General features: G+C 43.4%; 1 protein-coding gene across 1 annotated transcript in view; it reads right to left on the reverse strand.

The window, feature by feature from the left end:
* The window catches only part of LOC115480416 (peptidoglycan recognition protein 1-like), a 58,850-nt gene extending 35,910 nt beyond the window's left edge, over nt 1-22,940 (reverse strand). The window contains exons 1-2 of the mRNA XM_030219081.1: nt 22,878-22,940; nt 17,015-17,120 (exon numbers count right to left, since the gene is read on the reverse strand). Coding sequence (XP_030074941.1) covers nt 17,015-17,072 — 58 coding nt within the window. The 5' untranslated portion in view covers nt 17,073-17,120; nt 22,878-22,940. The remainder of the gene's footprint in view (nt 1-17,014; nt 17,121-22,877) is intronic.
* Between the last annotated feature and the right edge of the window lie 3,539 nt (nt 22,941-26,479).

Here is a 26,479-nt window from a genome sequence, read left to right on the forward strand (position 1 = left end):
GTTGAAAGCGTCCAAAGTTCGGCTTTCGATTATGCCGCTTTATTTGTTTTTGTGAGAAGAACGCCCATCTCCCGATTTAGGTCGGAACTTGGGCGTTATTCTCGTTCGATTATAAGCAGGATAGTGGACAGTGGGAATGAGAGGGGGAGATGTTGGACATGGGGGTGGATAAGAGGGATGGAGAGATACACAGGAGGTGGTGAGGGGAGAAAAAGGGAAACATACTGGACCATGGGTGGGAGGGCAGGAGGGAAGAGAGAAGGGACAGGAAAATGTTAGGCTACAAGGGTGGGGTGGGGAGGGGAAGAAGAAGGATCAGATGCTGGCTAGAAGGGCAAAGGGAGGAAGACAATGGGAATGGTGAAACCCTGTGGGAGAGGCCAGGAGGGGCAGAAAGGTGGGGGGGGGGGGGGGGGAAGAAATGAATGAGAGCATAGTGGTTACAGAGGGTAGAAAAATGGTAATGGGGAGTAGATTAAAGATGAAAAAGAGTGTAGGACTGGGGAAGGAGTGAGATGGGGAATGGGAGAGCTAGTGGGTGAAAGAAGAAGATGGAAATTTGTTAGGTAGTTGAAAAGTAAAAAGGAGAAGAAGGGTGAGAGAGAGGCAGAAAAGAGTTAAAAAGGAATGATCAATATGCTAGAGGTAGGAGTAGTGAGGGAACAGACAGGAAACAGAAGAAAAGACAAATGAACTGCAGCCGCTTGAAGAAGAATTAGCAGATGACAGACAAGAAAGCAGAAAAGAGAAATTGGAACCAGCAAGATGGAAAAATAAAATGTCCAGACAACAAAGGTAGAAACAAAGCATTTTATTTTGAATGTTTTAAATGGAATATGTTAGCTTTTGGAGATGTGCATAGCAAATGTCTTTGTATTATGTTTAGTAGAAAAGGAAATGCATTTCTGTTTATATCTCTAGTGTTGCAGTAATACTAAGTTTTACTTCTTGAGGTTCCCATTCAATTTTTGTCTAAATATTTTTATTTCTAATTTGTGATCCCTTGTTCTGTATTTGGTGAGGATCTGTTGGTGTGATAGTAATGGTAGGTGGGAAATCAGAGGGGAGGCAGAGAGGAGGGGGAATCCGGGAGCAGGGCCCTCCTTTATTTTCTGACCTGGGCCCAAGCAAGTCTAACACCAGTCCTGACCCTTGCTGTATAACTGGTGAGGATCCCCAAGCATCCCTAGCTGAGGACCTCCTCCAAAGAAGACCAGAACTCTACCAAGTTCTGCAGTTGGCAACAGCATCCTTGAGCCACCGACAACTAAGCATGTGTGGGGTGTGGGCATCAGTTGCTTAGGGTCATTGATGCTACCTACCAAGCTTGGTAAAAGAGTTCTGACCATCTTCAGAGAAAGTCTTCAGCTGACAGTGCTTGGGGATCCTCATTAACTAAAGCATTTATATTTTGAGATGGGGGTAGGGCGGGGCAGAGAAAACTTTGTACCCACCCACTTTGGGCTCAGGCCCACTCAAAATTGGCTGCCTAGCTATGCCACTGAGCCAAGGGAAGTCTTGCCTTACCAGTTTGCTTAATTTCTTTGAAGGCATGAATAAACATGTGGTGATTTAATGTTTTATTTGGAGATGTGTTTTGTGTCGGATAATTTGTGTAGATAACCTGTAACTGTGTATGTAACATTTGTAATTTGCCTAAAACGCCGTGATAGTGCAGAATATAAGGTTTTTCAATAAATAAATAAATAAATAAATATGTATAAAGGTCAGCTAGCTGATGTTGTATATCTAGATTTTCAGAAAGCTTTTGACAGTCACACATGAGTGACTCTTGAGAGAATTAAAAAGTCATGGGATTGGAGGCAATGTTCTGTTCTGAATTAGGAATTGGTTAATGAATAGAAAAAAGCGGGTAGGGTTAAATGGCCATTTCTCTCAGTGGAGGAGGGTGAATAGTGGAGTGCCGTAGGGATCTGTACTGGGACTGGTGCTATTTAACATATTTATACATTATCTAGAATGACAACTGAAGTGATTAAATTTGCAGATGACACAAACATATTCAAATTTCTTATAACATATGCAGATTGTGAAAAAAATGCAGGAAGACCTTAGGAAATTGGAAGACTGGATAGTCAAATGGCAGCTGAGATTTAATGTGGACCAGTGAGTTTTTTCTAGCAAAAAAGGTGCCGGTACTCAAATGCTAGGCCACCCTTCAGGAGTGGGGTGATCACTGAGGGACCCACCCTATAATAGCCAGGCCCCCTGCAACCAGTCACAGAATCTATGGCAAGACAGAATTGGTGTGTAGAGTCTGATCTCTTTCATTAAACTTGGGTTCCATGGGTCAATTTTAGCAGAAAATGAAAAAGGTGCCGGTACTCAGTACCCCCCAAGTACCCCCTCAAAAAAAGCCTTGATGTGGACACATGCAAAGTGATGCACATTGGGAACAATAATCCAAATCATAGTTAGCTGATGTTTGGTTCCACCTTAGGAATCAGCATCCAAGAAAAAGATCTAGATGTCATCATGAACAATACACTAAAATCTTCTGCACAGTTTGCGGCAGCAGCAAAAAAGCAAACAGAATGCTAGGAATTATTAGGATAGGGATGGAAAATAAGACAAAGGATACTATAATGCCTTTATATACCGCGACCTCTCTAACCTCATCTCTATTCCTCTACTCCCCTCCTCTGCCCTTCTCTTGCGCCCTATGGAATGCCCGCTCTATCTGTAACAAACTCCCCTATATCCAGGACCTCTTTATCTCGCGTCACCTCCATCTGCTCGCCATAACAGAAACCTGGCTCTGCCCTGATGACTCTGCTTCAGTCGCAGCCCTCTGCCATGACGGTTATCTTTTTTCACATACTCCTCACCCTGCTGGTCGCGGGGGCGGTGTTGGACTACTTCTCTCTCCCTCCTCCAGATTTTAACCCCTTCTTCCACCTCAATCTCACTGTTTTTCCTCCTTTGAAGTCCACTCTATCCGTCTTTTCTCTCCTCTGCCTCTTCAAATAGCGGTCATTTATCGTCCCCCTGATAAGTCCCTTTCATCCTTTCTCAGTGACTTTGATGCCTGGCTTGCCTTCTTCCATGATCCTTCCTCCCCCTCTCTCATCCTTGGTGACTTTAATATTCCTGCTAATGATCCTTCCAACTCTTATATTTCCAAGTTACTCGCTTTAACATCCTCCTTTAATCTCCAACTATGCTCCACCTCCCTCCACTCATCAAAATGGTCACTGTCTTGATCTCATCTTCTCCTCCAACTGTTCATCCTCTAGTTTCCTTGCCTCTGATCTTCCCCTCTCTGATCACCATCTTATAACTTTCACACTTAAATCTCCTCCCTCCCAGTCCCGTCCTATCTTATCTAATTTATCTAGGAATCTTCACGATATTGACCCTTCATCTCTATCCTCCCATGTTTCAAACCTCCTCTCTACTGTGGCACCACCCACGTCTGTCAACGAGGCTGTTTCTTCTTACAACAATACTCTATCCTCTGCCTTAGACACACTTGCACCTTTGATGACCCGCCCTATAAGGCGTACAAAACCCCAACCTTGGCTGACTTCTAATATCTGCTACCTACGTTCCTGTACCCGCTCCGCCGAATGCCTCTGGCGGAAACCTCGGGCCCTTGCTGATTTCTTACACTTTAAGTTCATGCTGACCTCCTTCCAATCTGCTCTTTTACGCGCCAAACAGGATTATTATATCCAACTGACCAACACTCTTGGCTCTAACCCTCGACTTCTCTTCACCACATTGAACTCTCTCCTCAAGGTGCCCCCTCCCCCAACTCCCCCTTCATTATCTCCTCAGACCCTTGCTGAATTCTTTCACCACAAGGTTCAAAAGATAAACCTTGAATTCTCTACCTCGCCACCTCTCCCTCCACTAGTCCGTTCCCCTCTCTCTCCTTCCCCTCATTCCTTTTCCTCCTTTCCTGAAGTTACTATAGAGGAAACTACACTTCTCCTTTCTTCCTCAAAATGTACCACCTGTTCCTCTGATCCCATTCCCACCCACCTTCTTAATGCCATCTCAACTGCTCTTATTCCTTTTATCTGTCGCATTCTCAACCTCTCACTTTCCACTGCAACTGTCCCTACTGCCTTTAAACATGCTGTGGTCACACCTCTCCTTAAGAAGCCTTCACTCGACCCTACTTGTCCCTCTAATTACCGACCCATCTCCCTCCTCCCTTTTCTCTCCAAATTACTTGAGCGTGCTGTTCACCACCGCTGCCTTGATTTTCTCTCCTCACATGCTATTCTTGACCCACTACAATCTGGTTTTCGCCCTCTCCACTCCACTCAACCGAAACTGCGCTTACTAAAGTCTCCAATGACCTATTACTGGCTAAATCCAGAGGTATCTATTCCATCCTCATTCTTCTTGATCTTTCCGCTGCTTTTGACACTGTCCATCACAGCATACTCCTCGATACCCTGTCTTCACTTGGATTCCAGGGCTCTGTCCTTTCCTGGTTCTCTTCCTACCTCTCCCTCCGCACCTTCAGTGTTCACTCTGGTGGATCCTCTTCTACTTCTATCCCTCTGCCTGCCGGCGTACCTCAGGGTTCTGTTCTTGGTCCCCTCCTCTTTTCTATCTACACTTCTTCCCTTGGTTCATTAATCTCATCCCATGGCTTTTCCTACCATCTCTATGCTGATGACTCCCAAATCTACCTTTCTACCCCTGATATCTCACCTTGCATCCAAACCAAAGTTTCAGCATGCTTGTCTGACATTGCTATCTGGATGTCTCAACGCCACCTGAAATTAAACTTGACCAAAACCGAGCTTCTCATTCCCCCCCCCCCAACCCACCTCCCCATTCCCCCCGTTTTCTATTTCTGTTGATGGCTCTCTCATTCTCCTTGTCTCCTCAGCTCGAAAACCTTGGGGTCATCTTTGACTCTTCTCTCTGCTCATATCCAGCAGATCGCCAAGACCTGTCGTTTCTTTCTTTACAACATCCGTAAAATCCGCCCCTTTCTTTCCGAGCACTCTACCAAAAACCTCATCCACACCCTTGTCACCTCTCGTTTAGACTACTGCAATCTGCTTCTTGCTGGCCTCCCACTTCGTCACCTCGCCCCTCTCCAATCGGTTTAAAATTCTGCTGCCCGTCTCGTCTTCCGCCAGGGTCGCTTTACTCATAATACCCCTCTCCTCAAGTCGCTTCACTGGCTCCCTATTCGTTTTCGCATCCTGTTCAAACTTCTTCTACTAACCTATAAATGTACTCACTCTGCTGCTCCCCAGTATCTCTCCACACTCGTCCTTCCCTACACCCCTTCCCGTGCACTCCGCTCCATGGATAAATCCTTCTTATCTGTTCCCTTCTCCACTACTGCCAACTCCAGACTCCGCGCCTTCTGTCTCGCTGCACCCTACGCCTGGAATAAACTTCCTGAGCCCCTACGTCTTGGCCACATCCTTGGCCACCTTTAAATCTAGACTGAAAGCCCACCTCTTTAACATTGCTTTTGACTTGTAACCACTTGTAACCACTCGCCTCCACCTACCCTCCTCTCCTCCTTTCTGTACACATTAATTGATTTGATTTGCTTACTTTATTTTTTGTCTATTAGATTGTAAGCTCTTTGAGCAAGGACTGTCTTTTTTCTATGTTTGTGCAGCGCTGAGTACACCTTGTAGCGCTATAGAAATGCTAAATAGTAGTAGTAGTAGTATATCATTTCATGGTGCAACCTCACCTCAAGCATTGTGTGCAATTCTGATTGTCGCATCTCAAAAAAGGTATTGTGAAATTAGAAAAAGTCAAAGGGTGACTAAAATGATTAAGGGGATAGAACTCCTCTCATATGAGAAAAGGCTTAAGAGATTAGGGCTCTTCAGCTTGGAAAAGAGACTGAAGGGGAATATGATTGAGATCTACAAAATTCTGAGTGGTGTAAAATGGATAAACATGAATTGATTGTTTATTCTTTCAAATAGTAATAAGAGTAGGAGATACTCAATGAAGTTACATGGGTAATACTTTCAAAACTAATAGGAGGAAATGTTTTTTTCACTCGTTACCAGAGGATGCGGTAATGATGGTTAGCATATCTGAGTTTAAAGAGGTTTGGACAAGTTCCTGGAGGAAAAGTCTATACTGTGCTATTGAGATAGAAATGGGGGAAGCCACTGCTGTCCCTGGGATTGGTAGCATGGAATCTTTCTACTATTTGGGATTCCTCCAGGTACTCATGACCTGGATTGGCCACTGCTGGATGGACCATTGGTCTGACCCAGTATGGCTATTCTTATTTTCTTTAAAGAGTTCACAGGTAGCTTTGAATCAGATTCTGTGGGATTAGGTCATAAGAAGAGGATGTACTCTGATGAAGTCCTTAACAGTAGTGGGAGTGGGTGAAAGCGCTATGAGAGCCCAGAACACCGGAGAAAAAATAAGGGTCAATGCAGCAGCAAGAAAGGACATACAAGACCAGACAGTAGGAGTGTAATGAGGTCAACTAAGCTGTGTGCTGCAAGTTAGAGTCCTGGCACTGAGGACTACTGTCCCAGCATAGGAACACAAAGTTACTGAAAAAGAGCCCCCTGGAGTGTAGGAAGACTTCATGAAATGTTTAGAATGAGATACTGAGGGACAGAGCATAGGATGCTCAATGATGAAGATCCTAAAACCAGTGGGACTGCACAAAAGGGGAGTCATCTTAGGGCCTAGAACAGCAGGGCAAGCTGGTAGGCCCTTAAACACCCAAATAAGGCTAACATAACAGGAAGATAGGCTGAAAGGCTGTACCTCTGAATAGGAAAACTTGAGAATGCCAAGGAGTGGACTTTAGTTAATGAGAAAAGCTATATATCTGTTCCTAAAGCACTTTTAATGGACAACACAAATTCAATGTTCTTAGGGTTACCATATGGCTCCAGAAAAAGGAGGACGGATTGAGCCAGCCGGGTTTTACTTCCATTGCTTTCAATGGAAAGCAATTGCGCCAGCCGGGTTTTACTTCCATTGCTTTGGAAAGCAATGGAAGTAAAACCCGGCTGGCTCAATCCGTCCTCCTTTTTCTGGAGCCATATGGTAACCCTAAGTGTTCTCCAAGTAGGGCATAACCAACAAGTATGTTAATGGAAACTTGAAAAAACAGTTCATGGCTTGTTTATGGTTTTAGGCTGGTAGTTTTCCACTGTCCCACGAGGTTCAGGGTTTTTCTGAAGCAGTTTGTTTGGAATTGCACAACGCCTGTGGTAGTAGAACACTCAAAGAGATCCACTACAGCTCCCAGATAGGCTGCAGGGTCCTAAAACACTTGAAGATTGCCGATGCAGTGGCAAGACAGGCTGGAAAGCCACTACAGCATCAAAACAAGTCAGAAGGCTCTACCAGCCAAACAGGAATATCTGAAGACTCTGAGGACTTAAGCCACTCCTGCCTATCTGCACTTCTCCCTTTTCCCTTGTCCATGCCTCTCCATTTCCGATCCTCTCTCCTTCTTCCCATTTCTGTTCTTTCATCCCTCTCCCAGTTACCTCTGTCTCTCTTCCACATTGATATCTGTAATTCCCCATCCATTAATCTCCTAAAAAAACAAAATCAAATACTCAGACACAAAGCTAAGCTGGAAAACTAATTTTGTGATTTAACCAGGCATTAGAAATGAATATTCTTTAACACTTAACTGGCCAGTGCATCTGCATATCCACACTCACCACTGCAACCATCTCCAGTTAGTGCTGAAATTGTAAGCCCTCTAGAGACAGAGAAAATACCTGCATATGATGTGTACAGCGCTGCGTACAGCTAGTAGCACTATAGAAATGATTATTATTATTAGTAGTAGTAGTGGCGTAGCTAGGTGGAGTGCAAGGGGAGCAGTTACTCCCCCAAACAGATTTTGGAGGAAGCAGCGCCTATGCACACTGTTCCCTCTAAGCTCTATGGCCACGAACCTGCCTCACTTCTCTCCTGCCTCTCTGCTGGGGTCCAGGTAAAACACAGATCCTATGGACCCCACAGATCTCACAGATCTTTTACCGGGACCCTCTCTGCTGCTCCAGCCCAGAGGCAACTGCAGAAAAACAAAGGACAGCTAGCCTATTACGGGGCCGCACTTTGTAGATGTGGTATATAAATCAGTACTTTCTGCTGATTTCACCTATATTGGAACAAACTGTTTGAACTCTCTCCTAAAATCTATTAGATTTCATCCTAACTACTTACAATTCCAAAAATTGCTAAAAACTCATTTCTTCACCAATTCATTCCAGAATTCATTACATTAGTTAATATAACAATAACCAGTTGATAATATTGTCTCTTTTCTGTATTGCAAATCTATCAAGTACTTTGATGATTGAAGTGGTTGAGAGTAACAGATTAGCAAATAAACTACAAATAGTGAACATATTGATAGATTTGCAAATGTTCACTATTTGTAGTTTATTTGCTAATCTGTTACTCTCAACCACTTCAATCATCATAGTACTTCACTATTGTTGAAATTCAAACTCTGTAATTTTAATCTAAACTGTAGGGGTAATGTGGGATACAAATGTTATAAATAAATAAGGAGGTTTGATTGAGAACTAACCTCCTTGGTGTAGACTCGCGGCTGCCAGTCCCTGCCCCATCATTTTCTGTTCTTGGGCAGGACCTGTGGACCGCAGTGGCTGTCCTTTTTTTTTTCTGCCTGCTTGTCTGGATTATTAGCAGTGGTGAGGGTGTCAGAGGGAGGGTTGGAGAGAGGTCAGACATTGCTTGGAAGGGTGAGATGCTGGAAGGAAGGGAGCAGACTCAGGGGACAGACATTGGAAGGAAGGGTCAGAGAAAAGGGACAGATGTTGGAAGGAAGGGTCAGAGAAAAGGGAAAGATGATGGAAAGAAGGGTCAGAAAGAAGGGACAGGCGCTGGATGGAAGGAAGGAGAAAGGGGACAAATACTGGAAGAAAGGGTCAGAGAGAAGGGACAGGTGCTGGGTAGATGGAGGGAGAGAGGGGGCAAACACTGGAAGGAAGGGTCAGAGAAGGGACAAGTACATGAAGGAAGAGTCAGAGAGAAGGGTTAGAGAGAAGGGACAGATGCTGAAAAGAAGGTGGGAGAGAAGGGACAAATGCTGGAAGATAGGATCAGAGAGGAGGGGCAGATGTTTGGAAGGGTGGGAAGAGAGGGGCAGACACTGGATGGAAGGGGCAGAGAAAGAGGGATAGAAGACAGACAGGGAGACACTCACTGGATGGAAGGGGAGAGGGGGCAAATGAGATGAAAGGAGTTAGGTGAAGGCAGATGCTGGCTTGGAAGAGGGGGAAAAGATGATGCTAGATCATGTAGAAAGGGGAAGGAATATTGTAGGATGCTAAACATGGGGTGAGTAGGAAGACAGGGGAGATAGTCGACAAGGGGGAGTAAGAAAACAAAGATGGTTACTGGACATTGAACAGGGTTGAGGACAGAGAAAGGGGTATGCTGGACATGAGAGGAGCAGGATATAGGGAAGATGCTGGCATGGAAAGGGGAGAAGGATATGGAGGGATGCTGGATATGAGGGGGAGTAGGGTGACAGGGAGAGATGCTGGATGGTGGTGAAGGAAAGAGGACATAATGGGTGGGGGGGGAAGAGATTATACTGGTCAGAGGAGTGAAAATAGAGAAAGGGTGCTATACAGAAGGGAGGAAAGAGAAAAAAAGATGCTGGAAAAAAACTGGGCAATAATAGGATGAAGAATGGGAGGCTGGGTAACGAAGATGAAAAGTTGTAGTTAGATGTGGTAAAAAAAGAGGAAGATTGAAGACTGAATAGTAAGAATGAATGAAGTCTGAGTAGATAGAGAGACAGAGAAATAAATAAGGGAAAGCTGAAAGGAAAAGATCAAAGTCAGAGATGGATATAGGAGAAAAGAAGAAGACAGGAAGGGAGTGAAGTGGCAGATAGACTGGTAATCTTGTAATGAAAGTTAAGAAAAGCCAGAGAAAAGCAGAAACTGAAGACTGGGACAAACATGATTGGAACAAAACAAAACAATCAGACAACAAAGATAGAAAGAAGAATTTTATTCTTAATTCACTGAATGGAAAATGTCAGTTTTATAGTAAATTTACACTGCTTTCTTATATTTAGCAGAGTGGAGAGTGTTGTTTCTCTGTCTCTAGTGGTTTCTTGGGGTTTATGTTTAATTTTTGTCTACACATTCATATTTTAAAGTTGTGGTTGCTTATTTTGTACTTGGCAAGAGTCTATTTGTCAATGTTTGCGACCAAGGTCAGGTACTACATGGAGCTTCTATTTAAGCATGTGAAATAATCCAGTTTGTTCAGCTTCCCAACAGGCATATTGATGTTCTAGTTCTCACTACAATATTTCCTGTATTGCATTTTTCTAGATAAGGTCTTTGTTTTACTTCTGTAAATTAATGGTGTAAAGATAACATAGATTATATTTATTTATTTGTTGCATTTGTATCCCACATTTTCCCACCTATTTGCAGGCTCAATGTGGCTTACAATGTTCCGTCATGGCATTCTAGGTTCTGAATGACTTTTGTAGGCTTTGTATTACAGGTACAGTGGAATCTCGCTAATCTAACCATCTGGCTTATCCAATAGAACCCCGATGATGTCATTGTGGCTTTTTTCCGCACTTTCCCAGTGTCTTTCACTGGAAGGGCAGCACCTACTTCAGTTTGGCTTTGCTACTGAGACCCTGCTTTCACTGCAGCATTTGAAATGCACATTTTCTATGCATTTCAATGTATTCCGTGTAATCCGACTTCACTTATCTAACAATGGGTTGGTCTATTTATGTTGGATAATCGAGACTGTACTGTACTTCAATATGCTTGGAACAACATACCTTGTTCTCTGTGCCTTGGCAGAGTACAGGAGCATTCCTGGAATGTTGCTACTAATTGGGTTTTTGTCAGGTACTAGTGACCTGGATTGGCCACTGTTGGAAGCAGGATACTGGGCTAGATGGACCATTGGTCTGACCCAGTATGGCTATTCTTATGTCCTGCTGCTGGTGTCCAAGCACGCAGACCCCACTGTGGCTGTTAGTGTTTGTCCGTTGATGTGCGTATGCCTTTTGTTCAGTTTGGTTGCTCTACAGTCCCCTGAATGGGTATCTCCTAACTGTTTTGGATATAAAGAGGGGCATAATTGAAAGGGGCGCCCAAGTTTTCCTGAGGATGTCCTCGCAGGATGTCCCGGCGAAGGGGCGGGGAAACCCTTATTATCGAAACAAGATGGGCGTCTATCTTTTGTTTCGATAATACGGTCGGGGATGACTTTAGGTCGACATTAGAGATGGTCATCCTTAGAGATGGTCGTCCACGATTTTTGGCGATAATGGAAACCAAGGACGCCCATCTCAGAAACGACCAAATCCAAGCCATTTGGTCATGGGAGGAGCCAGCATTCGTAGTGCAGTGGTCCCCCTGACATGCCAAGACACCAACTGGGCACCCTAGGGGGCACTGCAGTGGACTTCAGAAATTGCTCCCAGGTGCATAGCTCCCTTACCTTGTGTGCTGAGCCCCCCAAACCCCACTCCCCACAACTGTACACCACTACCATAGCCCTAAGGGGTGAATAGGGGCATCTAGATATGGGTACAGTGGGTTTCTGGTGGGTTTTGAAAGGCTCACATTTACCACCACAAGTGTAATAGGTAGGGGGGATGGGCCTGGGACCGCCTGCCTGAAGTGCACTGCACCCACTATAACTGTTCTAGGGACCTGCATACTTCTGTAATGGCGCTGGGTATGACATTTGAGGCTGGCAAAAATATTTAAAAAGTTTTTTTTAGGGTGGGAGGGGGTTAGTGACCACTGGGGGAGTAAGGGGAGGTCATCCCCAATTCCCTCCGGTGGTCATCTTGTCAGTTCTTGCACCTTTTTGAGCCTTGGTCATAACAAAAAATTGACCAAGTAAAGTCGGCCAAGTGCTCGTCAGGGACGCCCTTCTTTTTTCCATTATCGGTCGAGGATGCCCATGTGTTAGGCATGCCCCAGTCCCGCCTTCGCTACGCTTCTGACACCCCCCCATGAACATTGGTCGTCCCAGTGACGGAAAGCAGTTGAGGACGCCCAAAATCAGCTTTCGAATATGCCGATTTGGGCGACCCTGGGAGAAGGACGCCCATCTCCCAATTTGTGTCGAAAGATGGGCACCCTTCTCTTTTGAAAATAAGCCTGAAAGTGTTTTTTAAAGAATCTTTGTTTGACCCTTGATATAGGCGCTTTGTGGCGCCGAAACATGGACCATGTCTGGTCACCCTTAATCAGCTACAATAAAGTTTTCTTCACAATATCTCCAGTGTTTTGGTCAGCCTCTGCTTCTTCTTGCTTAGACTTTTTGACATAGAGGTTTCTTCCTGCCCTTTATTTTGACTGCTGCTGGTGTCGCCAGAATCGTGACTGAAGAGTGGAGTGCTGGAGCTGATAAAGCACAGCAGAAGGGCCAGCTCCAGTGGTATCAGTGCTGCACTCTTCAGTCATGATCCTGACAACACTAGCAGCAGAAGCACAGTATGAACTGACAGAGTATGAATTGCAGCTATGTGCTAAAGAGCCAACGTGGGGTGAGGAGGCTGTAAGTTAAGGAGTATGAATGTTAATTGACTGCAAATAATTTGCTTCATAGTTCAGGAAAAATTCAGTAAAAAAAATGTTATGGCAATTCATAACCTTGTGTTACTGAGCCGATATACTTAGATGGAAGCTGCCACTGTGATTATTAGCTAACTAACAGTGACAAAAAAAAAATAACATAAAATTTTCAAATGTGTAATGCCTTTCTCCACTACCAGGGAGTATACACATGCTATTACTATTTCCTGTAGTTTCCAACTTCCACTAGTCTACTTGTGTGATCACTGCTGGTACCTATTTTACAAAAGTCTGCGCCCCCTGAACTTAAAACCTAGCTACACCTCTGCTGAGGCACTCTAGGGGCAGAGACTGAATGGAGCTGGGATTCAAGTGGGGACCTGCAACATTCAACTTAGCGCTCCAGATGCCTACTGATTACTGAAGATAAAATGGTTTTGTTTAACGACTATCAAATGTTAAGAAATAAATCAGGTCCCAAACAGGGCTATTTCCAACACAGTGCTAGTATGTAAAACATTAATAAGAGAGATATCATAAACATGCTGTGAAAAATGTCAAGGATATTTATGTCAGTCATATACTTCCAATGTGGACTACTTCAGTCATGTGCACAAAAATACATCAAACATGTTTCATAGCAGTGGCGTTCCTAGGGGAGCTGACACCCTGGCGGATCGCCGATGCGCCCCGCCCCCCGGGTGCAGTGCGACCCCCCCCCCCCCCCCCCGGCGAAAGGACACCCGCCCCTGTGAAAGAACCCCCCCCGGGTGCACGCCGCTGGGGGGGGGGGGGGGGTGCCGCGCGCGCCTGTCCTTCGTTCGTTCCATGCTCCCTCTGCCCCGGAACAGGAAGTAACCTGTTCCGGGGCAGAGGGAGCATGGAACGAACGAAGGACAGGCGCGCGTGGCACCCCCCCCCCAGCGGCTTGCAACCGTGGCGGACCGCACCCACCGCCCCCCCCCTAGGAACGCCACTGTTTCATAGACAAAAATTCCAGATAGAAAACAAATTTGTGTCTGTGAAAATACACTTGATTTATTTTTTATATATATATATATATATATATATATATATATATATATATATATATATATATATATATATATATATAATATATGGGGGTCCTGGCTTGGTGCGTGGCAAATTGGCCCTACCACCAGGCTTGCCCAGGAGCCCGGCAGTAGTTCTGGTTTTCCTGTACGACATTTCTGTCGCTAAAAAATACCTTTGTATTTTTTAGTACTGAGGGAAGTGCCCGGTGGTAATCGGGCTCCAGCAGTAAATCACCGTGTGGCAGTTTTTACTGCACAACTATTTACTGGCCCTTTAAAAAAAGGCGTTTTTACTGGTGCCGGTAAGATGTGGCATCAGTGTGCGGCAATTCCACACGCTGATGCCACTGCAAGCCACCTTTTATTGCCATTTGGTAAAAGGACCCCATAATGTTTTCAAGATATATTTTGGTCTGTAAAATTCAGGCAAACCATCTACTCAGTCACTTATGTATATATGCTTCTCCTGTGATTATTCTTCAACTGAAGATATTTCTCCCACTTAGCAAATCAGCATCCTGTATGCTTGATATGAGGAATGCATGCATTCAAAGATTACCAACACTGCCTCTAGCATGCTGATTTGTCAAGTGAGGGAGATACTTTTCTATTTTGATCGTTCTTGAGTTGAAGATAAGCTCATAAGTGACTGAGTAGTTCATCTTTTCCCTTCAGCTTTCTTCCATTTATTTTTCTGCCTCGAAGTCCAGATTTCATTCATTTTTACTATCCAGTCTTCAATTTCTCTCTTTTTACTGTGTTTACCTACAGCTTTCCATCTCTTTCCTACACCTTGGTTCTCCATTTCCCTTCCTCTTATTCCCCAATCTTTCACTAACTCTATCCTCTTCCTCTTTCCATCCATCATGTCTCCTCTCTCTTCCCCTCCCTTCTTCCGTCCAACTTCTCCCCTCTTTCTCTCCTGACATCTTCCGTCCAGCATCTCCTGTCTCTTTCTCTCCCCTCTTCCATTCAGAATCTCTTCTTCCCTTCCATCCAGACATCAACTCTCTCTTTCTCTCCCATCCAGGATCTCTTCTCCCCCTTGCATTTAGCCATCTCCCCTCTGTTTCGTCCATCCAGGGTCTTCCCTTTCACTCCCTTCCATCTAGCATTTCCCTCCTTTCCCTCCTTCAGTTCCATCCAGTGTCTCTTCTCTTCTCTCCCCTCCCCTCATCACCCATGGCATCTTTTGTTTGTGAAGGAGGGAGGAAATGGGGGCTGTTCTCATTCAGGGGCTGGGCAGGGCCCTAACAGCTAGTTCAGTTTTGGCTGAAATTGAGTGGCAAATATTAGCCGCAGATTTGGTTTCGGCCAAAACTGAACTCCCCCCCCCCCCCTCCATAGTTTTAGTTGCTCTCTAGGTACAAACTTAGATTGTAAGTCCTCTAGGGACAGGGAAATATGTACCGTACTGCAGGGGCGTATCTGGAATCTGGCGGTAGGGGGGGCCAGAGCCAGAGAGGGGGGGGCACATTTTTGCCTCCCTCCCCCCCCCCTCCGCTGCCACCACTCTCCACTCCCCCCCCCCCCGCCGCCAACCCTCCCCTGCAGTCTTCATATTTCGTCTTCCTCCGACTCCTCCGTGGCCATGCTGTAAGTAACGCTGCTGATTCATTGAATCAAGTTCAGAGTCTGACGTCGCAGCACGTTGTACACGCGTACAATGTGCTGCAACGTCAGACTCCGAACTGGAGTTCGTCTGGGCAGGGAAGCGTCCAAGACTAGCGAGATTACTGCTATATAGGGATAGGAAAAGAGGAGGACTGGGGGTACCCAATCTCGCTTGGTACTACAGAGCGGCACAGGGGAAGGCAGCACTTGAATGGCATCAAGACTACCCAGATAGACAATGGGTACAAATAGAACAACACTCATTGGGGGACACACCGTTAAGCGCGTTAATGTGGCTACCTAAGACATTTAGAAGTATGGGAGAGGGAACTTGCTCCTCAGTGGAGGTAACACTTCACTATTGGGACAGAATGTTTCCCAAGAAACAATGCACCCTGACCCAGAATACACCAATAGGATATAACCCATTATTCTTACCCGGCACTATAAAGGGGACATTCACAAAATGGCACAGAGCCGGGGTGCGGACCTGGGGACAGATGTTTGAAGATGACTCGGTGTTGTCTTTTGAGGCTTTAAAGGACAAATACCCTGAGGTATAGGGAGATGAATTCGCCTATTGCCAAGTTGCCCACTTCTTGCAAACTAAAGCGGTGCGATCGGTGATGTTGCGAAAGAAACTTGGTCTGGAAGAGATATGTGAGAAACTTGCGTCCTCCCGTGGCCTGATTGGTTACTTGTATCAAAACATAAGTTATCATACATCTTATAAGGGAATGCACAGAGGAGGTTGGGAGAGGGAACTAGCCATACATCTGGAGGAGTCTGAGTGGGAGAGAATTGAGAGAAAAGTAGTGAGGCTATCGACTCATGTCCCTATGCAGGAGAATGCAGTGAAGGTTCTGTATAGATGGTACCTCACACCGGCCCGGTTGCAGAAGATCTTTCCAGATGCGTTGGATGGGTGCTGGCGACGCTGTGGTCAAAAGGGTACAATGGGTCATGTGTGGTGGAACTGTAAAAAAATAAAAGCCTATTGGAGGGCGGTACACTTTCGGCTGCAGAAATGGCTGGGATGTAGGGTGCCACTAAGTCCCTTGGTGTTCCTGTTTTCGGCAAGAATTGCTGGTCTCTCGTCTGCCCAGCAGTCTTTGGTTGACCAGGTGGCGGGCACTGCCAGGGTGGTTGTGGCATCCCATTGGCGGAGAGAGGGGGTGCCCCCAATAACAAAATGGCTATATAAACTGAGGTATGTGCGAGAGATGGAGAGATTGATTGCCGAGCGCAAGCACCAGTTGGGCACTTGGCAATCGGTATGGCAATATATTCCTCCTGACGCTCTGTAACTAAAGGTCTATATGCTTAGAGAGTGTTCTGCATGGCCATAGCTAGCCGTGTCTTTGGGGAGAAAGTAAGCAGCGGGGGGGGGGGGGGGGGGGGGGGGTTGATGGCGGGGAGGGGGGCCAGGGCAAAATCTGCTGTGGCCCCACGCAGATACGCCCTTGCTGTACTGTTATACCAATATCATCAATTTCCTTCTGTAAACCAAATGTATATTCTCTTCCTATTTCCATTATCCATGATGTATTGTAAGCCACATTGAGCCTGCAAAGAGGTGGGAAAACGTGGGATACAAATGCAATAAATAAATAAATACTGAATGTAACTCACCTTGAGTTACTACTGGAAAGGTGTGAGCTAAAACTAAACTTCATCTATGAGGCAGATTATCACAGGGCTACTGGATTTTCCAATGTCCTATCCTCACATAAAGCTCAGCTGTCCCACAGTTCTCCTAGCCCCATGCCAATGTGAACTCACCCTGAGCGATGGCCCATAGAGCTGACAGCAGCAGCAGCAGCATAACCAGGCGCGTCATCTTTGTGAGATTAGGCTTCAAATCCTCTCAAGAGAAAACAGAGGCAACCTAAGAAAAAATAGCAGAGCAGGTCACTTTAGAGTGAGAAAGAGACCACTTGATGTGTAGGAACCATTCTCTATAGGCTAATCCTGCAGTTGTAGTGGGACCAGTTTACTTGTTACTTCCCCTAGAATTACCTCCCTCAGAAAGATGAGCTCACCTGTTCCCTTTTCATAGTGTCATACCTGAAGTGTAACTTGCCCCTGCCACTACATTCCCATATCAGTATTTTGCTTGCTTCCTGCTTCTTCACATACAGCATAACACATCACCTGGCCCTTTCCCTGATCCATCACCTGTATATACTTCCTGTACAAGTTTCTTCTGCCAATATCTGCTTAAATCTTGTAGCACTTCTGCTGTTTCATTGGCCACCCTCAGTTTATACAGAGGGACAATTTATTTCCTAGATTCCCAATTTGTCTTACTGTAACATCCAGAGTGGATCTGAAAGAGGAAATTGGATTTGGCAAGTGGTATTGGAGAGCAGAATGGGGGGGGGGGGGGGGTCAGAAAGATGGGTTATGGAGGTAAAAGTGTATCTAGGGGATGGTTTCAAGGAGTAGAAAAGGGTGTTTGAAGCAGTCTCCTTAGAATCCAAACTATATAGAGAGAAAAGATCCCACTTAACTTTCTATCTGAGAAGTTCTGAGAGAAGAGGACATTTCTCTGGTAAGTGACATTATTTTGCTCTGTGCTTGGTAACTTGAAAATTGGGTTTAAAATAGGAATTGTAGGATATTGATAAAAACAGTATTAAAAAAGAAGAAGAAGAAGAAGAAGCAAAATTTATAAGCTAGTCTCCATACCCTTTCCCCCATAGTTTTAAAACTTGAATTTTCTGCCACAGCATTAACAGATAGACTAGTTCAGTCCTTATTTCCACCCACCCCTAGTTCAACTCTTCATTTATAGACAATATTCTAATTAGGACAACAAGAGGAGAGTTTTCATTAGAGTTTTAATTACATTTAATTGGTTTCTGAGAAGCAAACACTAAATAAATTACATATTACACCATATAATCTTAAGGCTCTTTATATTCATCTGATATTCCTAGTACCTTAAGAAGTTTTAATTAAACAATTCTATAATACTAAGATGCAGACAGAAGTCCAGCAGCGAGAGGAGTGCAAGCCAGTCTTTTGCAATGAGTGCCACGTGTATGATTATCTTGCAGTTGATTATCTCCTAGCACTAAGAGAATGAGTCCATTCTTTTGAGGTTAAAGTGGCAGACTTGGTGGAGCTGAGGGAGACAGAGAGGTACATAGAGGAGGCCTACAGAGATGTTGTAGAGAAGTCTCACCTCCAGTCTGGGCCCCTATGTTGCCTTGGAGGAGGGAGGTCTTCTAAAAGGACAGCATCACCCTGGTGCAGCTGGAAGCAATCCTGTAGCCAGGACCAGCCCACCAAGGGATGCAATATCCTCTTGCACTGAGGATGTCTCTCCAGGAGCTACTGGCCAGGAGGGAAAGGTTAGGACTGTTGTTGTTGTAGTTGGTGATTCAATTATTAGGCATGTAGATATCTGAGTGGCTGGTGGACGTGAGGATCACCTGGTCACTTGCCTGCCTGGTACAAAGGTGGCGGACCTCACATGTCACGTAGATAGGATTTTAGATAGTTCCGGGGAGGAGCCGGCAGTCTTGATACATGTGAGTACCAATGACATACATAGGAAAATGTGGGAGAGAGATTCTGGAAGCCAAATTTAGGCTCTTAATTAGAAAGCTCAAATTCAGAACCTCTAGGATAACATTTTCTGAAGGGCTCCCCGTTCCACGCCTAGGACCCAAGAGACAGGCAGAGCTCCAAAGTCTCAATGCGTGGAAGAGGTGATGGTACAGGGAGGAGGGTTTAAGATTTGTAAGGAACTGGGCAACATTCTGGGGAAGGGAGAGTCTATTTCAGAATGATGGGCTCCACCTTAACCAGGATGGGACCAGGCTGCTGGCATCGGCATTTAAAAAGGAGATAGAGCAGCTTTTAAACTAAAACCTGGGGGAAGGCCGACAGTCATTCATTCAAAAGCACATGGTTTGGAACACGGTATCTTTCAAAGATATCACCAAAACAGGGAAGATAGGGTATCCCAATAGCGAGGTTGCAATAGAGACCATAGTAGACCAGGTGTCTTTAAATAAAAAGTAGAGAAAAAATTGCAAATTAACACTGTCAACTGCTGAGCAAGATGTAAATAGGAACAACAAACATAGTTTGAAATGTCTATATGTGAATGCCAGGAGCCTAAGAAATAAGATGGGAGAGTTAGAATATAAATGAAAAATTAGATATAATAGATATCTCTGAGACCTAGTGGAAGGAGGATAACCAGTGGGATACTGTCATACCAGGATACAAATTATATTGTAGTGATAGGGTGGTTCAAATTGGTAGAAGGATATCATTGTATGTTAAGGAGGGCCTGAATCCAATACATTGAATATTCTGCAGGAAACAAAACACATCTTGGAATCCCTATGGATTGAAATTCCATGTGTAAAGGGGAAAAGGATATTGATATTAGTGTACTACCATCCACCTGGCCAGAATGAAGATGTAGAAACGTTATCAGAAATTAGGGAGGCTAACAAACTGGGGAACACAATAATACTGGGTGATTTCAATTACCCCGATATTGACTGGGTAAATGTAACATCAGGGCACGCTAGGGAGGTGAAATTCCTTGATGAAATCAAAGACTGCTTTATGGAGCAGCTGGTATAGGAACCAACAAGAGGAGGAAAAAGTTCTAGACCTATTCCTTAGTGGAGCACATGATCTGGTGCAGGAGGTAACGGTGATGGGGCCGCTTGATAATAGTGATCATAATATGATCATATTTGGTATCGGCTTTGGAGTAAATACACACAGGAATTCCAATTTGTTAGCATTTAACTTTCAAAAGGGAGACTACGATAAAATGAGAATGGTGAAAAAAAAAACTTAGAGAACCAGCTGGGAAGGTCAAAAATTTAAATCAGGCATGGATGCTGTTCAAAAATATCATCCTAGAAGCCCAGGCCAAATATATTCCGTGTATTAAAAAAGGAGGAAGGAAGACCAAATGACAGCCGGAATGGTTAAAAATGAGGTGAAGGAAGCTATTAGAGCTAAAAGAAAATCCTTCAGAAAATGGAAGAAGGATCTGACTGAAAATAATAAGAAACAGCTTAAGGAATGGCAAGTCAAATGCAAAGCACTGATAAGGAACGCAAAGAGGGACTTTTAAAAAAGATTTGCAAAAAAACACATAGTAAAAATGTTTTTAGGTATATTAAAAGCAAAAAGCCAGCAAAAGAATCAGTTGGACCACTAGATGACTGAGGGGTAAAAGGGGCACTCAGGGAAGACAAAGCCATAACAGAGAAATTAAATGAATTCTTTGCTTCGGTCTTCACAGAGGAAGATTTAGGAGAGACACCGGTGCCAGAAAAGAGATTCAAAGCTGATGAGGCAGAGAAACTGAATGAAATCTCTATAAACCTGGAAGATGAAATGGCACAATTTGACAAATTGAAGAATAGCAAATCGCCTGGGCTGGATGATATTCATCCCAGAGTACTGATAGAATTGAAAAATTAACTTGCAGAACTATTGTTAGTAATATGTAATTTATCTTTAAAATCAAGTTTGGTACCAGAAGATTGGACGGTGGCAAATGCAACAACGATTTTTTAAAAAGGTTCCAGAGGTGATCCGGGAAATTAATAACCGGTGAGCCTGACGCTGGTGCTGGGCAAAATGGTAGAAACTATTATAAAGACCAAATTTACAGAGCATATTCAAAAGCATGGATTAATGAGACAAAGCCAACGTAGATTTAGAGAAGGGAAATCTTGCCTCACCAATCTATTATATTTCTTTGACGGGGTGAACAAACATGTGGATAAAGGTGAGGCAGTCGATATTGTGCATCTGGATTTTCAAAAGGCATTTGACAAAGTACCTCATGAAAGACTCCAGAAGAAATTGGATAGTCGTGGGAAAGGAGGTAGTGTCCTATAGTGGATTAAAAATTGGTTAAAAGTTAAAAAAACAGAGAGTAGGGTTATATGGTCAGTATTCTCAATGGAGAAGGCTAGATAGTGGGGTTCCCCAGGGGTCTGTGATGGGACTGTTGCTTTTTAACATATTGATAAATGATCTAGATATGGGAGTAACTAGTGAGGTAATTAAATTTGCTGACAACACAAAGTTATTCAAAGTTGTTAAATTGCAAGAGGATTGTGAAAAATTACAAGAGGACCTTATGAGACTGGGAGACTGGGCATCCAAATGGCAGATGATGTTTAATGTGAGCAAGTGCAAAGTGATGCATGTGGAAAAGAGGAGCCCAAACTATAGCTATGTAATCTAGGTGTCATCATTGATGATATATTGAAACCCTCTGCTCAGTGTGCGGCGACAGCTAAGAAAGCAAATAGAATGTTAGGCATTATTAGGAAAGGAATGGAAAACAAAAATGAGGGCATTATAATGCCTTTGTATCGCTCCATGGTGCGACCGCATCTCAAATACTATCTGCAGTCCTGGTCACCACATCTAAAAAAAGATATAATGGAATTAGAAAAGGTACAGAGAAGGGTGACAAAAATGATAAAGGGTTGGGATGACTTTCCTATGAGAAAAGACTAAAGTGGCTAGGGCTCTTCAGTTTGGAGAAGAGACGGCTGAGGGGAGATATGATAGAGGTTTATAAAATAATGAGTGGAGTGGAACAGGTAGACGTGAAATGCTTGTTTACTCTTTCCAAAAATACTAGGACCAGGGGGCACACGATGAAGCTACAAAGTAGTAAATTTAAAACAAATCGGAGAAAATATTTCTTCGCTCAACGTGTAATTAAACTCTGGAATTCATTGCCAGAGTATATAGTAAAACAATTAGCTTAGTAGGGTTTAAAAATGGTTTGGATAACTTCCTAAAAGAAAGGTCCATAAGCCATTATTAAAATGGACTTGGGGAAAATCCACTGCTTATTGCTAGGATGAGCAGCTTTAAAAAACAACAACAAATAACAACTGAAGGTCAGAGTACGAATGCATGGCTTTATTCCCACCAGGAAGCAAACAATATCACTTGCTCTCATGTATTCACCCATACTTATGTTAACAAACTTTATTGAGTTAAAGAATTGTTGATCTGTGCTGTCTTACCAGTGCCACAGGAACACAATCTATGAGTAGCACTATGTGAACACAGAAGTAGAAAATAGATAAAACATTCAAGTTACTATTATCATGTCTACTACTTTGAATGGATTGGCAGAGACAGAAAACTGTGAACGTTGCCTGCACATGGTGTAGACATTTATTTTTTCTTTCTACAAACTTTGCTGAACCACTTCATTGTCCCTCATTTTTCTCAAAAGACACTGCTGCTCACATCTCATTGACAAAACGTATCTTTAGTCAAAACGACACTCACTGAAAAAACGTTTGGACTGTTTTGTCAGATACTAAATACATATATATAGAGAGAGAGTCATAGATAGCTATGAGTGTGTGTGTTAAATGTGAGTTGTGCTTTCAGATATTCAATAAATATATATGCATCATTCAAGAATGATATTATGAGAAAATATCACAGACCTGTCGCCTATATAGATATACACCAACATATAAAACAAAACACAATTGTTGCAGTTAGAATAATGTTCTAAAATTCAAAATAAAAATACAATTTCAAGTAATGATACCATAGTCAATCTCCTAATAACTTTTCAGTGTTACAGTTAAAATAATGTTCTAAAATATACCTTTCACCAGTATGTGGATGTGTAAATATCTTGCCTTCCAAAGACACCTCACATACTGAACAGCATCCACATTTATAATGTCCCCTTACGGAAGGCATTGATTTGGGCACAGGTTCAATCAAGGCAGAAGGTAATTAAAAGATCTTTTAGATTCTTCCCTCTTTCATAAGCAGTGATGTTTTGTGTTGGAAAAGTGATTCAAATTCTGAACAATGTACCAGTGTTTTTTCAAAACGTTCATAACATTCCTAGACAAATGACTACATTTAAGGGTACATATAATAGCCTAGCTAGGACTAAATGGACATCAGGCGAAAAAATCAAGATAGGGTCCCTATAATACCATTTCTCCCAAGGTAGTGAAGGAGAAACCCCTTCAGAGCTCTAATAAACAAACCCTGCAAAAAGCAAACACATTCCAGACCTATATAGAAAACCTGGCATAGTACATAGTAACAAAAATGCAATTATACAAGATATCAGAGATGTATGTTTTCAAAAACTGACATATTCCAATTAATAAATTCAGAAAAAATAAATTTTTTTCTACTTTTGGTGTCTGAGCATCACTTTGATCCCAGTGTTTCTTTTCTGTTTTTTCTAAATTATCTTTGCATGGTCTTTGATTGTTGTGACACTTCTGCTCTCTATATGTCCACCATTCATCTTCCCTTAACCATCCTACCCTGAAACATCCTCTGTGTCCCTGTCCTTATTCTCCTGTGAACTCTAAATCCCACTGTGGCCCTTTCTGTATGTTACCTCCATGTCCAGCTTTTCCCTTCTGTGTCCCTTGTCCCTGTTCTCCTGTATTTCTGTCCCTATGCTCCATTTATGGCCATGATCTGTTCTCTGTGTCCATGCCCTTCCCATGTCCAGCTTCTCCCCTCACTTTTCCTTTCCTTCTGCACCCCCTCACACCCTAGGGCCAACATTTCTCCCAGAGAATGCAGTAAAAGCAGTTAGGTTAGCGGGGTTTAAAAAAGGTATGGCTAGCTTCCTAAAAGAAAAGTACATAAGCCATTATTAAAATGGACTTGGGGAAAATCCACTGCTTATTTCTAGGATAAGCAGCATAAAATGTATTGTACTGTTTTGGGATCTTGCCAGGTACTTGTAACCTGGATTGGCCACTGTTGGAAACAGGATGCTGGAGTTGATGGACCTTCAGTCTGTCCCAGTATTGCATAGTTCTGTACTTATGCACTCTCTCTCTACTGTTTCCCTCAACCTAGGGCCAGCATCTCTTCTTCTCACACTCTGACCTACGCCAACCTCATAGTCCGGCATCTCTCTCCCCTTCTCTACATTGGTCCACTGTCTCTCTCCCTCTGTCTCCCCCTTTTGGTCTGGGTCTCTCTCTCTCTCTCTCTCTCTCTCTCTCCCCAAAGCCCCCCCCCCCCCACACAGATCCAGCATCTCTCCCCCTCTCTTTCTCTGCCACATCTAACCTACAGGAAGTTTCATCACAGGATTCTATATAGCGTGCATAGATTTCCGTGCGGAAATTCAGCCACATTCTATAACAATGTGTGTACATTAATTGATTTAACAAGGCAATTAGTGTTAACAACAGCTCTTAACAAGCAATAATGAACACTAATTGGTAATAATTGTAATGTATGCACACATCCCTAAGTGTATTCTGTAACGCACTGCACCTAAATTCTAAGGCACGCAGCAAAAGGGGCGTGGTTAGAGGCGGGAAAATGGATGTTTTGTGGGCATTCCAAAATTTGCGTACATAGTTATAGTATATTGCCCAGTGCAACTAAATCTACGCACAGGGATTTATGCCACATTTTCATTGGTGTAAATGGGTGCACATAGTTTTAGTCACAGGGAAGTCCGCCTAGCCATATTCTATATGGAGAAGGGTAGTTAGTGGGGTTCCTCAGGGGTCTGTGCTAGGACTGCTGCTTTTTAATATATTTATAAATGATTTAGAGATGGGAGTAACTAGCGAGGTAATTAAATTTGCTGATGACACAAAGTTATTCAAAGTTGTTAACTCGCAACAGGATTGTGAAAAATTACAGAAGGACCTTACGAGACTGGGAGACTGGGTGGCTAGATGGCAGATGACTTTTAATGTGAGCAAGTGCACGGTGATGCATATGGGAAAAAAGAACCCGAATTATAGCTACGTCATGTAAGGTTCCACTTTAGGAGTTACGGACCAAGAAAGGGAACTGTGTGTCGTCATCGATAATACACTGAAACCTTCTGCTCAGTGTGCTGCTGCAGCTCGGAAAGCGAATAGAATGTTGGGTATTATTAGGAAAGGTATGGAAAACAGATGTGAGGATGTTATAATGCCGTTATATCGCTCCATGGTGTGACCGCACCTTGAGTATTGTGTTCAATTCTGGTCGCCGCATCTCAAGAAAGATATAGTGGAACTGGAAAAGGTGCAGCGAAGGGCGAGTAAAATGATAGGGTGGATGGGACGACTTCCCTTTGAAGAAAGACTAAAGAGGCTAGGACCTTTCAACTTGGAGAAGAGATGGCTGAGGGGAGACATGATAGAGGTATACAAAATAATGAGTGGAGTGGAACAGGTGGATGTCAAGCGTCTGTTCACGCTTTCCAAAAATACTAGGACTAGGGGGCATGCGATGAAACTACAGTGTAGTAAATTTAAAACAAATCGGAGAAAATGTTTCTTCACCCAACGCGTAATTAAACTCTGGAATTCGTTGCCGGAGAATGTGGTGAAAGCGGTTAGCTTGGCAGAGTTTAAAAAGGGGTTAGACGGTTTCCTAAAGGACAAGTCCATAAACCTCTACTAAATGGACTTGGGGAAAATCCACAATTCCAGGAATAACATATATAGAATGTTTGTACGTTTGGGAAGCTTGCCAGGTGCCCTTGACCTGGATTGGCCGCTGTCGTGGACAGCTGGGCTCGATGGACCCTTGGTCTTTTCCCAGTGTGGCATTACTTATGTACTTATGTACTTATATACCACTCGTAAATCTAAGTGGATTTTATAGAATATGCCAAGGCAGAATTGCTTACTGCATTGTAATTTTAGGCATCATATATAGAATTTTTATTTATTTATTTATTTATGCATTCTTCTATCCCACTGTTATCCAAAAACAAGTTTCGGTTCAAAGTGGCTTACAATTTACATTTTAGGTGAGACTTACAATAGCATTTTTCCATTATGACACGGGGAGGACATTGATAGTTCATGTAGTTATCTATAGAATCTTTGGAGAGGTAATTTGGAGGAGGTAGGACGATAATGTATGTAGTTATATGAAGAGTTTTGATGAGATAAATTTGTAGCGGTAGGACGATAGTTTGTGTGGTTATCTGTAGAGTTTTAATGAGGTAGAATTGTAGAGGTGGGACGTTGATAGCTTATGTAGTTAGCTATAGAATTTTTTGAAGAGGTAGGTTTTCATTTCTTTCCTGAATTGGAGATAATGATGCTTCTTGTGGCTTCTGGTATTGAGTTCCACCATTTGGAACCCAAGTAACTAAATCCAGCAGTGTAGATGGTTTATAAGGTTATGTTTCTGCAGTTGGGTAGGTGAAGAAGTAGGTAACCTCTGGTTTCTGGACTTGCATTTCTTGGGGATAGTTCAATC

This window comes from Microcaecilia unicolor, chromosome 11, assembly GCF_901765095.1.
Source record: "Microcaecilia unicolor chromosome 11, aMicUni1.1, whole genome shotgun sequence".
In the NCBI taxonomy this organism is placed as follows: Eukaryota; Metazoa; Chordata; class Amphibia; order Gymnophiona; family Siphonopidae; genus Microcaecilia; species Microcaecilia unicolor.